Source organism: Poecilia reticulata, linkage group LG10 (genome assembly GCF_000633615.1).
Source record: "Poecilia reticulata strain Guanapo linkage group LG10, Guppy_female_1.0+MT, whole genome shotgun sequence".
NCBI lineage: Eukaryota > Metazoa > Chordata > Actinopteri > Cyprinodontiformes > Poeciliidae > Poecilia > Poecilia reticulata.
Window position 1 is genome coordinate 32,438,965 of NC_024340.1, and position 16,358 is coordinate 32,455,322.

Here is a 16,358-nt window from a genome sequence, read left to right on the forward strand (position 1 = left end):
ATAGGAGGAAAGAGGCGGAGATAGGAGGAAAGAGGCGGAGATAGGAGGAAAAAGCCAGAGATAGGAGGAAAAAGCCAGAGAACCGGTTCTCAGAGGGAATCAACCTGAAGGTTTATTGGATACTGCAGCTGATGAGGCGGAGATAGGAGGAAAGAGGCGGAGATAGGAGGAAAAAGCCAGAGATAGGAGGAAAAAGCCAGAGATAGGAGGATAGAGGCAGAAATAGGAGGAAAGAGGCGGAGATAGGAGGAAAGAGGCAGACCCAGGAGGAAAGAGGCGGAGCCAGGAGGAAAGAGGCAGAGATAGGAGGAAAGAGGCAGAGATAGGAGGAAAGAGGCAGACATAGGAGGAAAAAGCCAGAGATAGGAGGAAAAAGCCAGAGATAGGAGGAAAGAGGTGGAGATAGGAGGAAAAAGCCAGAGATAGGAGGAAAGAGGTGGAGCCAGGAGGAAAGAGCTACAGATAGGAGGAAAGAGGCGGAGATAGGAGGAAAAAGCCAGAGATAGGAGGAAAGAGGCGGAGATAGCAGGAAAGAGGCGGAGCCAGGAGGAAAGAGGCGGAGCCAGGAGGAAAGAGCCAGAGATGGGAGGAAAGAGGCGGAGCCAGGAGGAAAGAGGTTCCAGGTTTCCTGATGAACAGTGTTCTTACCGGATGGAGTACCCGTCCATGCAGCGCGTCCCGAAGCCCGGCGGGTCCAACAGAGCATTCAGTAACTTCTGCATGTTGCTGTCTCCTGGTGCGTCATCGCTGCCGGCAGACAGTCAGACTCAAACCTGCAATCTGACGGCCCTGAAGCTGGCCTGTGGCGGCGGCATACCTGAAGAAGGTCACCTGGTCCTCGTACATCCAGGGCTGCAGCTCCAGGCTGGGGTACTTCCCGAACGGAGGGACAATGAGGCTGAAGACCAGCGCGATGCAGACGAACACGGCCGGAAGGACAATCTGGCAACACATGCACAGCTCAGACGCCAAGCGGACACACGGGCCGGCCGCAGCACGGCGGGTCACAGGCGAGGAGCTACCTGAGCAAAGAAGCCCTTCCTGGAGCGTCGGGCGTACAGGAAGCGCTTCCACATCAGTGCCACAAACTGCTGCCTCTTCAGGCTCCAACCCGTCACCTGGACCGAACCTTTCCCCTCAGTGCCACCCAGACAGTCCGTCTCCCTGCAGTCTGACAGGAAACACGGCGGGTCACCTCACGGGTCACCTGACGGGTCACCTGACCCTGAGTGGACTGCTGGGGAGTGTTTGTACCGGCGTCTCCATCGGAGTCGTTGCAGTCGTTGTCGTCCTCGGTGTTCGGCCTCAGGCAGCTCTGATGGTCGCCGCCTCCAAAGGCGTGAGTCCTCCTGCGTCGCCAAACAGGAAGTGTCCCATCTGAACGCAGAGACGTGCATCCTGGCTTCAATTTTATGCTAACCATTCATTTGTCTGTCTGTCTTCTTCTCCTTCTGGTTTGTTTATTCATTTAAGGATCCCCGTTAGTCTCTGCTGTAGGAGAGATTATTCCACATCAACGTCTCAACAAGAATCCGAAACGCTGATGTAACTGATTCTGAGACTCGCTAACAATCAGTTTCTGATTCTGCTGCATTTCATCACTTTAAAGTTTCATGAGACAAAGTTCACCCAACTCATGAAGATGGGGAACATTTTAAGACAGTAAATGGTTTAAAAGGCTCAAAAAAGGCAGCCATCTTGAAAAAACACTGGTCGTCCTGAAACTCAAGGGGCTTATGGGAAATCTGGAAATCCTCCGACCTGAGGGGTTAGCATTCTAATGTTTATATGCTGCTGTATCCTAGCCTACTTCCTGCTCACCTGACAGTACTTCAGTGTCCACTCCATTATCTTCAGCCACCTTCAGGAAAATCTGCCAAATGAGAAACAATCAGAGGCCGTTAGTGGATGAGAGCCTGTTCCCGCGTTTCAGCAGGAAGCCGGTTCCAGGCGCTGCACCTCCTCCAGCGTAGTGTCGGACACGCCGTAGCTGGAGATGCCCAGCTCCTGCAGCTTCAGGTCCAGCTCTCTGAAGAGTGCCACGAAGGCGCCGTCCTTGGCGGCGCTGTATGGCAGGACGTAGGTCAGCTCGTGGCCCAGGTCCTCCACCAGGCGGGCGGCCGGGACGTGGTGCAGGACGACGCCGGAGACGGAGGACGAGTCCGGCGGTGTGCAGATGGCGGCGGTGTGGTCTGAGGATGGGGAGATGGGAAGCCATCAGCTCCAGCTCAGGGTGAGCGAATCACATGCTGCACAGAAACAGGAAGCTCACCGATGGCGGCTGCCTCACTTTCATGTTCGCTGCCGAGTCCGGCGTCGCTACTGCTGACCGAGGCGCTCTCCTCATCCTGAAACCACATCCAGACGGTCAGCGGACTAAACAGAAACCATCTGACCGCTGATGGCATGAGGTTCAAACATACAGATGTTTTGGATAAAGGCGGGTCTTAGCGCTGTCAATCATCCTTTGTGTGGCGCCGCAACAAGCATAGCCTGCTAGGCTAGTTAGCATAGTAATTGATGATGGCAGATAAACAGTTTCTCTGTAATGTTAAGTTGCTTCTCCACCATCAGCACATTTAGCACCAAGTACATGTGGATGATAGACAGAGCTAAGCCCCGCCTCCTGGCTCTGATTGGTTGTTTTTGGTGCATTTCTTCAACGGTAACAGCAGCTCAGGGAGAAGGTTGATCTGATCACCGGTTATCAGATTATCTGTCTCACAAACATATAGCAGTTTGAACAGATGCATACAAAAATTCTTTGTAAAAGTTACAAAACTGTGGCTTTAAATGGGAAAAATTTATTGTGGTAAATTGTTCAGAATTTGTGTGTCTGCATGTTAAGTGTGCACCACGGTTCTGTTATTGCCTTTTTTGTTCATGTATGTGAATGCTAAGTTGGAACCAACCTTCTTGGTGAAGGACACGGTGCTGGACGAGTTCCTGCAGGAGCTGAGCGACGGCTCCGCCTCCTTCTTCACCAGCGTCAGGTAGTATCCCGTCCCCAGCTGCGTCTTCAGGTACAGAGACGAGCCCACGCAGCACAGCTTGCCGTGGGAAATGATGGCGATACGGTCCCCCAGGATATCTGCCTCGTCCATGTGGTGGGTGGACAGTATGATGGTCCGGCCTGACGGGGGGGGGTGGACATTTAATCTGCCTGAGACCAAACTCAGCAGCAGCAGACCAACCAACCAACCAACCAACCAATAAGGGAGCCTCACCCTGCCGGTACTTCAGCAGCAGGTCCCAGATGCCTCTGCGGGCGTAGGGGTCGACTCCAGCCGTGGGCTCGTCCAGGATCACCACCTTGGCCCCCCCGACGAAGGCCAGGGCGACCGACAGCTTCCTCTGCATGCCGCCGGACAGCGTGCTGGTCCTGGAGTGCCGCTTGTGAGGCAGCCCCGTGTCCTGCAGGATGTGCTCGATCTCAGCCGACACCTGCTCCTCTGACAGCCCTTTGAGCCGCGCGTAGAACCAGATGTGCTCTTCCACCGTCAGCCTGTAGGGGGCGGGGCCACACACTGGGTCACATGACCAATCAAGGAATGAGTTCCTGGCTGCTAAGGCAAGGAGAACTCACATGCTGAAGAGGACGTTGTGCTGAGGACAGACGCCCAGGCTTTGCCTGATGGCGCTGAGATCTGTCCGGATGTCCTTCCCCAGGATGTAGGCGGTGCCGGAGGTCGGCGGGAACAGGCCGGTCAGGATGGACCTGTAGGGGTATTGGAGGGGCTAAAGATCCTGGTTCTCTGCAACCTCACCTGCCTCTACTCCTCCCTGACCCTTGACCTTCCACTATAGACCCTGAACCTGCATCAGAACCATCCCTGATCCTCTAAACAGGTGAGCTAGCTTGTACTTGTAAAGTGCTTTATCAAGTCCAGAACACTCCAAAGCCATTCACCCTCTTATGGTGGAGAGCTACTGCACAGTAGTCACAGCTTAGCCGAGGCCAGGCTGCCATGCACCGGCGCCACCTGTTGGCCCCTCCACCAGAAAACAAGGTGGGAGAAGCATCTTGCCCAAGGGCGCAACGACAGACTGGGGATCGAACTGGCAACCCACCGATTGCAGGACGGACACTCAGAGCCCTGTAATGTGGTTGAAGTGATAAAGAACTCTTCATCCACATTAAAACCCGGAACCCGTTTCAGAACCACCCCTGCCCGTCGACCTGGACCCGCCTCTGACTCGGGTTCTGACATGTCCGGTCCAACACTCACATGGTGGTGGTCTTTCCAGCGCCGTTGTGTCCCAGGAAGGAGGTGATTTGTCCCTCGTAGAATCCCAGAGTCAGTCCGTCCACGGCCAGTTTCTTTCCGTGACGGTAAACCTTCACCAGGTTCTCGATGTAGACTCCCGGCTCCAAGTGGGCCGGCTCCTCCTCCACACACACAGCTGGAAACAGAAAGTCTCTTTCATAGGAAAAGCTTCCTCTAGTTCTAATCAAGTACTTTTCTTGATGCTCTCAAGTGTTGCAGAGAGTCCAATGGTTCTCACCTGCAGCGTTTCCTTTCCGGTTCAGTGGAAGCTTGTTGGACTTCCCCTCCTCTCCAAACCAGTAGGACTTGGTGAAGGGGAAGTACCAGGGCCGAGGGATGCCGTACTGACCTGAGGACCGACAGGACAAACATCAGCAGTCTGCTGGAATCTTTCAGAGGTCAGACTCACTGGGGCGTTACCTGGAAACACGGCCTCGATGTACCAGGTGAGGACTCCGTACAGGAAGGAGTCAAAGTACATCATGATGATGGTGGTGCGGAGGCTGAACTCATCTTCCTGAAGAGGACTCGACACCAGGTTCTTCCACTGGATCCCGATTCCCTGCTCCTCAAACAGCGCAAAGTACTCACAGCCGAAGCCAAAGGTCACGGGGGACAGCAGGCTCTACAGGACAAGAGGACATGTGACTTTTCTGGCCAATCAACATGCAGCATCCGTAAAGCAAGGTGGGCCGACTCACAGCAAACACTTTGACTCCGTATCCGATGTAGTCCTGCCAGGCAACGCAGAGGACGTAGGGCAGGTAGAGGGTGAAGTAGATGATGCCTCCGCAGGCGGCGGCCAGGTTGGCGCGAGCAAACATGGTGCTGATGAGGAAGCACTGCATGATGGTGACCACGGCGTACGATCCCAGGAAGACGAAGATGATGCCAGGGTCACTGTAGGGCAGCAGGTTCCCCTTCTGCAGAGTCCAAAGCACAAATGTCAGCGACCTCCTAAGAGACGTCGGTCCATACCCAGTTCAGGCTGTTACCTTCAGAACCAGAACCAGCAGTGCGGCGCTGATGAGCAGCGGAACCAGGCTGCTGATGAACCAGCTCAGCCACAGGATGCCGTTGTCCAGGCCCATGATCCTCATGGTCTCCTTCAGCCGCGCCTCCTTCTCATACACCACGCTCTTCAGGATGATGGACACCGAATACATCCAGGCCAGCGTCATGAACAGCGGCATGGAGCGGCTCATCACCCGCAGGAAGCTGCAGGCACACGGTGAGACGAGTCAGTACAGCGATGACTCAGTGCAAAGACGCATCGGTACCAAGACGTGTTGAAACCACCAGTACCACGTGGATACCGCGACGACTCGGTACAGAGACAGCATGGACACGGTGAGACGAGCCGAGTCGCCACGGTGACTCTCCTTACATGTCGTCCACGTAGCACGGATACGGCATCTGCTGGATGTAGACGCCGGTCTTCTCCTTGATGCCGGTCAGCGCTCTGACAATGCCTTGCTCAATGACATCCTGCAGGTACAAGAACCCGCCCCAGATGTACCGCATGTCCTCAAACGGGTCGGCCCGAGGACCCGGGTCCCAGTAACTGGAGGAGAAAGAGACAGAACAGGTGAAACATCAAAATCAGGAGAACAGGGCCATGAAACAAAGTCAGAACCAGTTAAAGAACCAGAACCGGTCTCAGCAGGAAGCAGATCAGGTTTCATTAGCGACCAGAACTGGTCCAGAACCACCTCCAGCTGGGAGCCACCCACCAGAACCAGAGTGACTTACGCGTCTTTGATCTTGTTGGTCCGCTCCACGTTGTCGATGTCCATGCGCAGCTTGTAGTTGACCTTTGGCGGAAGCTCGGTGGCGTTGGGTCCGATGTCGGGGAAAACGATCCCGGCCCAGAACTTCCGGTCCTCCAGTAGAACCATGGAGCGGTTGACGAGCCGCTCCTCAGTGGACACTGGTTCCAGCTTGTCCAAGTTCACACACTGATGGAGACAAAGATGGGTCAGGTCCGGTCCGCCGCAACAGGGTGGGTCCAACACCCGGATCAGAACCAGCAGAACCTCACTGACCTCCATGAAGCGAGAGATGCTCATGATGGCTTGGTCGGTCTCATTGAACACCTCCCTCCAGGTGAGGGCGCCACTAGGCAGCTCTGCCGGCTGCGTGGACAGGAAGTTAGCCACATCAGCCACGGTCCAATCGGTGCCGGCCAGCTGAGCGTGGAAGAAGCTGGCGGTGACGTTGTTCTTCAGCAGAGCCTGAGGGAGGAGACAATCAGTGGCCTACAGGTGACCTGGTGGGCGGAGCCTCCTGGGCTCCTCCCCCTTAATGACAGGCAGAGTGAGTGGTGGGCGGAGCCTGTTTACCCTGATTACGTCCATTTGCTGGCTGTTCTCCATGAACTCCCACACTTTGGGTCTCATCTCCTCCCACATGCCGCCCAGGTCCCTGAACACACCGAGCTCCTGGAAGGTCCGGTTCACCTGAAGGCACCGCAGAGCCACCGTCACACAGGCTGCAGCTCCTCCTGCTGCTGCTATCTGACAGGAAGTGACATCATACCTCGTGGATGATCCTCTGGGTGGCCGGGGTGTTGGGGGTGTACAGGATCTTCCCCAGCAGCAGAGGCTTCAGGGCCTGCCAGATCATCCGGGACATCGGGTTGGAATCCAAGTTCTGGACCAGGCTGTTGCAAAATGGAGCTGCACCAAACACACACACACAGTTAGAAACACACACACACACACACACACACACACACACACACACACACAGCTAAAACTTTTATTAAACTGGGTGAAACTGTCCTATTCTTGGACCACAGAAATTATATTTTCTTGATCTTACTTTTCCTTTTCCTGGTGAATATTTTTCAAGATGTCCGCTGTGGTTGTAATGTTTGTCTGCTAATGCTAAATACATAACAAAAATGAGCAAAAGCTAACGTTAACCATTAATATGACCGTCTCTCATCTCCTTCCTGGTTCCTGCTTCTGATTCTGCTGCATTTCATTACTTTAATGCATAGGGGGCGCTGTGGTGCTGCAGGGCAAAGCACAACAAACTTATGGAGGTGTTAGTCCTTGACACGGACGTCACAGTTTCGATTCCCGGCCTGATGACGTTTGCTGCATGTCCACCCAGTTTCCCGTCTGACCTCCCTCAAATAAAGGCCAGAGTATGAATAGAGTGAATAAAGTGGAAAACATCTGATGAGGCATAAAGCTCATTAAAGTCACCAAAACAGTTTATAGCAACAATCGGTTTGAAAGACTCAAAAATGGGGCCATGTTGAAAAATGGTGGACATCTTGAAATTCAGCTGGCTGACGGGAAATAAAAAACACATCTGAGGGATGAGTGCAGATTTTCATACTATTATCCATCCCTGAAAGATTCACAGTAACAAGCTGCATTACACCAGCCAGAACCAGTTAGAACCAGCCAGAACCAGTTAGAACCAGCCAGAACCAGTTAGAACCAGCCAGACCCAGTTAGAACCAGCCAGAACCAGTTAGAACCAGCCAGAACCAGTTAGAACCAGCCAGACCCAGTTAGAACCAGTCAGAACCAGTTAGAACCAGCCAGAACCAGTTAGAACCAGTTGGAACCAGTCAGAACCAGTTAGAACCAGCCAGACCCAGTTAGAACCAATCAGAACCAGTTAGAACCAGCCAAACCCAATCAGAACCAGTTAGAACCAGCCAGAMCCAGTTAGACCCAGTTGGAACCAGCCAAACCCAGTCAGAACCAGTTAGAACCAGCCAGAACCAGCCAGACCCAGTTAGTGGGGACTCACTGGAGGAGTTGTCATAGAGCGCGGCGTCGTCGTCCTCGCTGCCGTTGTGGTTGCCGAACAGAGCCTTGTAGTTGCTGTCTTCGTACCAGTTGAGGGATTTGATCTGCAGGCCGCCGCCCTCCGGGTGGCCGCACACGATCCTGGAGACGGCCTGGTAGAGGACGCTGGGCGACGCCGTGGCGTTCCGTGTCAGGAACACGATCTCGTTCCGCAGGTCCACCCAGCTCTTCATCCCGGCCAGCTGCACACAAAACAGACGCCTGACGGAAGGTTCTGCAGGACCGGGTCAGAACACGCAACATTCACTGGTTCCATTTGGCTGACAGTAGAACCAAACAGAACCACCAGAACCAGGGGAGAACCTGTGTGGCCCGGTGGATTTCTTCATCGGTTCTGCTGCCCTTAAACTCCTACAAACACAAACCTGACATCAAATCTGCAGTTTGGAACTTTTATAAAAATGTTTATTTTTACATATTTGTTAAAATTCTCATTACGTTGTGACAGTTTGAGTCTGGAAAACTAAGACCCTTCGAGACAGGAGGCAAGTCTTAGTGCTGACAATCATCCTCGTGTATGTGTACGATTGACTGTTATGCTACAGCTGGCTCACCACAGCAGCCCGTCATTAATGCTAAGGCTACTTAGCATGGCAGATAAAGTGATTTGTTTCTCCACCATTAGCACATTTAGCAGTCAGTACATGGGCTTGATTGACAGCGCTACAACCCTCTTCTTGGTTGTTCTTGGTTGAGCGATTCATTTCCTCCGACCTGTAGTGGAGGGGTCACTGCAGGTCACAGATCTGCTCCTGGTCAGGAGGAGGTCCAGTTCTGGGTTTCTGTGTCAGAACCAGAACATCAGTTCGGTAGCCGGGTCCAGGTCTTTCCATCAGGATCTGCAGAACCTTCCCTCCTCATGAGTTGCTGCAGCGCTCCTCTTCCCCTGAGGGGGGCGCCAGAGAACACACCGACCCTCTCCGGAACCAACAGCAGGCTACAGATGGGTCAGAACCGGGCCTGCTGTGTTGACGCTGGTCCAATAGGAACTGGACGAGTTCTGGGTCCAGATATCCAGAGCCAGGTGACCAAGGAGGAACCGCTGTTCATCTGAGCACTTCCTGTCAGGAGGCAGGTCACGTGACTTCATGTGACCGGTGAGTCTCCGGTAGAGCTGACCCAGATGTTCTGGAGAAGGCCCGGTCTGTTCTCCAAACGTTTTAAAGTCCGGATCGTTCAAAAGAGCTGACAACATTCCTCTAGTCATCCGGATCAGCTAAAAGGTCAAAGGTCAGCAGCTCAAGAGCTATTGTGTACTAAAGTATTCACGCCCTGGAAGGATTCATGGCTTTGATTTACGACTGTTGTCTGGACCTTAATTCCTCTGACACCCCAAAATAAAACCCAGTTCAAATGGAGATGAACCCCAGAGGAGGTTCTGCTGGAGTTCTGAAATCACAGGCACTCCACACTTTTCAGATCAACAGCTGAACCATGAATCATGTTCCTTCGTCTTCAGGGTCCTGCTCTACTGTCGGGATGTTTGGGACGTCTGCAGACGTTTGGGGTGAGAATACTTTGGAGTGGCCTCTACTGGTTCTGGTTCTGGTTCAGATGAGGCTGGCTGAATGAACCCTGTGACCCCACCGTGTCCCCTGCCGTCCCAGCAGGACGTGGACGGACGCTGTGTGTTTGTTGTCCTGTTCCCTGAAGAGACGGGGGACACGCTGAGACGTCTCGTCTTTGTTCAGCTGTTGTCTTTCATCTGGACCCGTCCAGCTGCTGAACGAACCCTGTGGCCCCGGGTCCACCGAGGGACACGTCAGGGACAGACAGGTCTGTCCAGCGAGGGACACGTCAGGGACAGACAGGTCTGTCCANCGAGGGACACGTCAGGGACAGACAGGTCTGTCCAGCGAGGGACACGTCAGGGACAGACAGGTCTGTCCAGCGAGGGACACGGTGACGCCGGTCCACTAACAGAGCAGCAGGTTTAATAAAGTCTTTCACATGCGGACAGAAGAACCGAACAAGGAACTTTAAAAAACACTGAAAATTCAAGATGGCTGCCAGGGTCTGAAAAGTATTTTTGCACTAAATTTGCCAATATTTACCAGTGACTAGTACTTTTGGTGTCAAATCACACATAATTGGACCCATAGAAATTATATTTATTGATCATATTTTGATTTTACAAGATGGCTGCCGTGATGGTCATGAAAAATGGTCTAATCTTAGTGTTTGGTGTCACATAACCATCTTTTAAACCATAGAAATCATTTATATTATTTTGATCTTGTGTTTCCTTTTTCATTTTTTTCAAAATGGCCACCATGGTTGTAATGGAGAATATATGTTTCAAATAAAATCAGCTGAGCTATGCTAACCACAAAGTTAGACTCACTATTCACTGAACAAGAATCTTAGCTGCTAACGCTAAACCATGAAACACATGAAGTATTAACAGAAGCAAAAGGTAAACCAGTAAGCAAAAAGCAAATTAAAAAATGAGCAGAAGCTAATGCTAATCTCTACGTTTCACCTTCATCTCCTTCCAGGTGTCGACTGGTCTGAGACTCGCTAACAGCAACGTTCTCACTTCCTAATCCTGCTATTATTTACAGCCTCAAAACCGGTGATGGCAAAGTTACTTTGAAAAGTAACTAATCGGATTACTGACTACTCCTTGAAAAAGTAACTTAAATGACTGGTTACCTGATTTGGAAAGTAACTAAGTTACATTAAAAGTAACTATTTTAGTCACTTTCAGCAGCTGCTAACAACACTGTGAAAATGACGTTGAAGTTATTTTATAATGGAAACATCAACAATGTGTCTCCACTCATCAGGCTGAACTGAAGGGCCTGTTTCATGGTTACAACAGCCCAAAACAGCTTGAGTCATTTTGGCCTGTTGCTCTGTGTTGCACTATTATCTGTTAACCTCAGTAGGACTTCAGAGCCCCCTCTCCTCGCTGCCCCAGCCTCCAGGTTCTGCGTTACGGCCCTGTTTGCTGTCGCAGCTCCTCCTGCGGCTCCACAGCTCAGATCTGTGACGCGTATCTTCATGTTAATAATGATGACGCCGTTTATGGACTCGTCCATTCGTGGCCGTTTTCGCGTTTATTGCGCTGCTCATATGAGTCTCCATGTTTTCTGGAGCGCAACGCGAAGCTGGACGTCGTTCACAGAGAATAATATATTATTGAGATGAACAAAGACGCAGCGGGACGGATCATCCGGGACAYGATGGACAATTAGAGTCTGACTGAAACTAACTGGACGTCAGACACATCCCGGGGTTTATGTCTGCTYATTTCCAGGCCCAAAACACSACAACCCGCCACTCATCAAATCGCCAAGCSACTTTAGAAAAACAGCCCAAAGCCGCTTATAAAAGTCRGACTTGGCGACAGAAACTCAACGTAGTTCCTGTTTTTCCAGCAGCAAAACGAGCATCTCTCTCCTCCTGCATCGTTTGTTTCTGTGGCATAGAAACGGCGTCGCTAATCAAGACGCGCAGAGGAAATGAAATTAGATGACAGAAAATAGTAACGTGATTTTGATAAGTAGCTGTAGTCTCATTACTGGGTTTGAAACAGATTGTAACTGCAGAAAGTGGTCAGACGTCAGTAACTGACATCACTGCTCAAAACCAGATTTATTTATGTTCCCGTAAAATAGGGAAAATTTTATGGGAATAATTGTTTAAAACAGCGGCCATCTTGGAAAATGTCTGTCATCCTAATGTGAAATATAAAACGTTTTTGTTAGTCCGAGGGTCACGGAGGGGACAAGTCCAGCTGCAGTAGACGGTTCCTCTGGACCCGCTGGATCGGATCAGAACTCACCTCGACGGCCAGAGAACCCAGACTGACCAGGAGGTTGTTGATGGCGCCGGCGACCTGCTGGACGGCTTCCGGGTCCGACCGGACATCCCTCTGCGCACACACACACACACACACACACACACACACACACACACACACACACACACACACACACACACACACACACACACACACACGATCAGACCCGGGTTCAGATTCTGACTGTTCATTAATAAGTGAATTCTTCTGGACCCGTCCTCGTTCAGAACCTCTAGCTGACCCAGTTCTGGTCCTAAACGGACCGCGGTTCTGTTCAGCCGCCGGTCCTCGGCTCACCTCCCTGAGGAAATGTCTCTGTTGCCATGGAAACAGTTTCCTGTGCCAACAGCTCCGTGTAAACAAAGCCCGGCCGACACCCCGCTCCTTCAGAACCGCCTGGAGACCGTCTAAACGGGTCTCCAGGCTACAGAAACCGGGCCTGCAGGGAGGCGGGCCGGGCGGGCCGGGCGGGCCGCAGCACGCCTCCTCCCACGCAGCCCAGAGACGCCGAGTCGCCTGGACCTCACCTGGCGCCGAGCAGCGGGGGCAGAGCCTGGCAGACAGAACCCAGCCACCTTGAACACAGAACAGACCCGGTTCTGCAGGTCCGGACGGGTTCAGGTTGCAGCATAGAACCAGAACCATTGGTCCAGATCAACTGGACCCGGTGTGTGATCAGAACCACCTCAAGGTTCTGGTCTCTCCTGGAAGAGGAGACCGACTCCTCCAGAACTGGAACCCGGATCTCTCTACAGCCAGAGGTCTGACCCGGTTCTGGTCCAGTTATCTACAGGACCGATCTGATTCTGGAGCATGTGCGGTTCCAGTTCCGACTCTGAGAACCGGGCCGGTCTCCAGAACCAGAACGGTTCTGCTCTTACCCGGATTGGTTTGAAGAAGTCCAGGTTGCCCATGAAGTTCTGCTCGGCTCGGTCCAGCCAGGTGGGCGGAGCCTGGCAGAGGATTTCCTGTACCTGCGCCGCCACCTGCTGGTCTCCGATGGCGACAAAGTCCTTCATGTCGGCCGTCCCGCCGCTGCTGGGACACATGTCCCTCAGGTGGACGCCCCAGCCTCTGAGGACGACCTGGGACAGAACCAGAACATGACTCCTGGCCAAAGTCGGGCTCACACTGAGCGCGTGCGGCGGCTCACCTGCTCCAGGTCGACGTCGGCCTCGGCGACCTGCAGGGCGGCGTGTGGGGTCAGCGAGGCGTTCCTCTGCAGGAAGCTGGACAGCGTCTCGTTGTCTCGCAGGAAATGCTTCAGCTTGAAGCCTGTGGGAGGAAAAGAGACAAACGGCTCAGAGAAACTCAACACCAAATCCTCCACCTCCTCTAAATGCTCCGCTTTGTGCTTTAACTATGCCGCTGCGGCCCCGCTGGGACATGCCGACGTCCCCGGAGACCAGGGGCGGCCTGCTGGGACAAAACGCATCAGTAAATCACAGAGTTTCATTCAAACCGGCCAGGACTCTCAGGTCCCACTGACACGCTCTGACCTGCAGACAAAACGCAGGGCTAAAGATCCTGCAGACAGAACTCTGGGTAAATCATGTTCTGATCAGGAGTTGGCCAGAAAACAGCTGATGAAACTGTCGTCATGGTTTCATGATGAGGTTTGAGCCGCTGTGACATCAGAACCAGGAAGCGCCAGCCTTATTTGGGCGTCAGTCAACAGCCTGGGGTTTGGGCTGAGAGGCTCGGCGCAGGAGCTGCAGGTCTTCGCACGTCTCCAAACTTTCCGCTCAATTATTTGCTCTTCGTGTGAATGAAGCCCCCGTTTCACGCCCACCTTCCTGCTGCAGGTCCCGACAAGCGGCCGCCGCATCAGAACAACCGCTATGCACGTCTGCAGCGCTGCTGTCCGGGTCCAATCAGAACCGCTCAGAGCCGGCGGCGCACCATCAAACGGAGATTAATCTCCAAGGTGCCAAAACACAAAGTCACCAGAACAGAACCAGAAACAAAACGTCTTCCTCTCATCTCCAACCTTTAGAACAGATCACATAATAAACGTCACCTGGTTCAGGTCACAGGACGGAAACACCGGGTCGAACCGGGTCGCTCTTAGAGCAGAGGGACATTTTTCAAGAGGGGCGGCCATTTTTGAGCCTTTTAAACCAGTTATTGTCATAAATTGTTTCCCACCTTCATGACTTGGATGAACTTTGTGTCTCATCATGTTTGTAAAACTTTAACGTGACAAAATGCAGCAGATTCAGAAACTGAGGATTTTACTGTTTCGAATCTCAGAACAGGAAGGAGAGAGAGGGACTGAGGCAGACTTAACGGTTAGGTTAGCATAAGCTAACTGATCATTCATTGTGCTTAGCACAGTGTAGCTAAGAGCCTTGTTTAGCAAATTAACCCTTTCATGCATGAATTATGGTTCTGTGTAGGGCTGAAACGATTCCTCGGGTGATTAGAGAACCTCGATTCTTAAAATTCCTCGAGGAAAATGTATTTGGCTCGAAGCTTCGTTAATTTATATTTTATCATTTAGCGCACCGTGTTCCTGCCGGGTTATTACTTCCGCTGCGCGGAGCTCCGACTTCCGCCTGAGTTGTTGACGGAAGCTAAGTGTTAGCAGCATAACGTCCGGTTTCCAAGTTCGGCCTGGGAGGATTTTATTGATTCATGATAATGTCCGTGTTTTTGTCGTTTTCGGGGGAACAATAAGCTCCTTAAAATGACCGAAGCGATGCCTGGAGTTCGGCAGCCTGTCTCCTCCGGAGCAGCTGGTTCAGAGCGAACGGCGGGAAGAAGCTGAGGAGGATTTATACAGGTGAGCGGAAACACGGCGGGCGCCTGCGCATTAGATGATTAACGGACGAACCGGAACATTTATTTTATTTCATCCCGGTCTCAACAAACGGGAGGCGGAAATCATGGTACATGGCTGGTAGATGAGTTTCTGATTGTGTCAAATTGCTAACATGAACTGAAAGCTATAAATGTCTGGGCCAGGTGAGAGTTCACCTGACTGAAGATGAATCATAAACAAAAAGCTGGAGTACAGACATTTTTTATTAGCGTATTTGTGAACCTGCCTCTTTATTATTACACTGAATATAATTTCAGATTTTTGCATAACTTTTCTTCAGGTTGACTTAGAAAGTGAGCTGTTATTGTTACAGGTTAATTTTCTAAGCTACAGAAAAGTAACTTAGGGAAACTCTGATGTTGATATCTGATCATAACACTGCGGTAATGCTAGATTTACCAATGTTTTATGTTTTTTATCCGATTAAAAAAAGAATAATCAATAGATTACTCGATTACTAAAATATTAGTTTACAAACAGCCCTAATCCTTTGTGTCAGGATTTTTTTCAAAATTGTTTTTTATTTTCTTAAGGCATAAAAAATGAAAAATTAAATTAAATTAAATAAAATTTTTTTAAATATTTTTATATTTTATTTTTAGGTGATCAATTGTAATTTTCTCCAAATACAAAGTTATTTGAAAAATACATCAGTAGCATTGATGTATCAGGATTATCTGATGTCACAATATTTTTTCTACCCGTCTAGAGGGACAGAGTCGGTCGGCATGCTTCTTTGTCTGTCGGCCATATTGAATTTAACAAAAGTAATTTCTTGCATTTGCAGATGATGGCCAGTAGTTGATAGAGTATTTTATGATGTACTAGTGTCCACTTCAGTGGTCTGTGTGCATTTATAACATAAAAATCCACAAGCAGCTCAAGAAAATGGCTTTTAGACAGCTGTCCACTGTAGTGACCACTGTAGTGACCACTGTGCATGAAAGGGAAGCTAACTTTTGACTAGCTCTACCCACCACTGGTGATAACTTCATCTGATTTTAGAGTAAACATATATTCTCCATTACAACCGTGGCAGCCATCTTGAAAAATCACACCATTATCAGTCTATTATATATGATTTGACACAAACAATAATCGTCATTTGGGATACATGTCAGCAAATTTAAGATAAATATTTCCCAACAACAATGGCGGCCATCTTGAACTTAGTGACGAGTCAGGGGACAGGGAACCGGGTCAGGGGACAGACTCAGGTGACCGGGTCAGGGGACAGGGGGCCGAGTCAGGGAACCGGGTCAGGGGACCGAGTCAGGGGACCGGGTCAGGGGACAGGGAACCGGGTCAGGGGACAGACTCAGGGGACCGGGTCCAGCTGTCTCACATCAGCAGCTTCCAGTGATGTGATTGGCTAAATGAGCTCCAGCAGAGCCAGCGATCCGCTCCGGTCCACTGGGCCTGGTACTGGCTCTGATCCAGTCCATCATAACACTAACCCCTGTGGTTCTGGTTCTGCTTGGCTCTGAGCTGCCCTCTGACCAGGTGAGCTCACAGGTAAACCTGTGGGGACACGTTGTCCCGCCCCCTCATCGGCCCAGCAGCGACCCACCAATCAGACGCTGCGGCTCCTCAGATCAGAGGAATAAAAGATCTGAAAGGGGGGG

The 16,358-nt window shown here is 51.3% G+C and overlaps 1 protein-coding gene across 1 annotated transcript in view; it reads right to left on the reverse strand.

The window, feature by feature from the left end:
* The window catches only part of abca1b (ATP-binding cassette, sub-family A (ABC1), member 1B), a 30,413-nt gene that overhangs the window by 7,224 nt on the left and 6,831 nt on the right, over positions 1 to 16,358 (reverse strand). Inside the window, exons 6-29 of the mRNA XM_008420964.2 lie at positions 13,063 to 13,184; positions 12,791 to 12,994; positions 11,892 to 11,981; positions 8,043 to 8,283; positions 6,807 to 6,946; positions 6,611 to 6,727; positions 6,314 to 6,502; positions 6,021 to 6,226; positions 5,656 to 5,832; positions 5,264 to 5,486; positions 4,970 to 5,191; positions 4,689 to 4,893; positions 4,507 to 4,617; positions 4,230 to 4,404; positions 3,587 to 3,718; positions 3,228 to 3,505; positions 2,913 to 3,133; positions 2,273 to 2,348; positions 1,960 to 2,192; positions 1,822 to 1,873; positions 1,255 to 1,377; positions 1,023 to 1,171; positions 818 to 942; positions 649 to 747 (exon numbers count right to left, since the gene is read on the reverse strand). Coding sequence (XP_008419186.1) covers positions 649 to 747; positions 818 to 942; positions 1,023 to 1,171; positions 1,255 to 1,377; positions 1,822 to 1,873; positions 1,960 to 2,192; positions 2,273 to 2,348; positions 2,913 to 3,133; positions 3,228 to 3,505; positions 3,587 to 3,718; positions 4,230 to 4,404; positions 4,507 to 4,617; positions 4,689 to 4,893; positions 4,970 to 5,191; positions 5,264 to 5,486; positions 5,656 to 5,832; positions 6,021 to 6,226; positions 6,314 to 6,502; positions 6,611 to 6,727; positions 6,807 to 6,946; positions 8,043 to 8,283; positions 11,892 to 11,981; positions 12,791 to 12,994; positions 13,063 to 13,184 — 3,910 coding nt within the window. The remainder of the gene's footprint in view (positions 1 to 648; positions 748 to 817; positions 943 to 1,022; positions 1,172 to 1,254; positions 1,378 to 1,821; positions 1,874 to 1,959; positions 2,193 to 2,272; positions 2,349 to 2,912; positions 3,134 to 3,227; positions 3,506 to 3,586; positions 3,719 to 4,229; positions 4,405 to 4,506; positions 4,618 to 4,688; positions 4,894 to 4,969; positions 5,192 to 5,263; positions 5,487 to 5,655; positions 5,833 to 6,020; positions 6,227 to 6,313; positions 6,503 to 6,610; positions 6,728 to 6,806; positions 6,947 to 8,042; positions 8,284 to 11,891; positions 11,982 to 12,790; positions 12,995 to 13,062; positions 13,185 to 16,358) is intronic.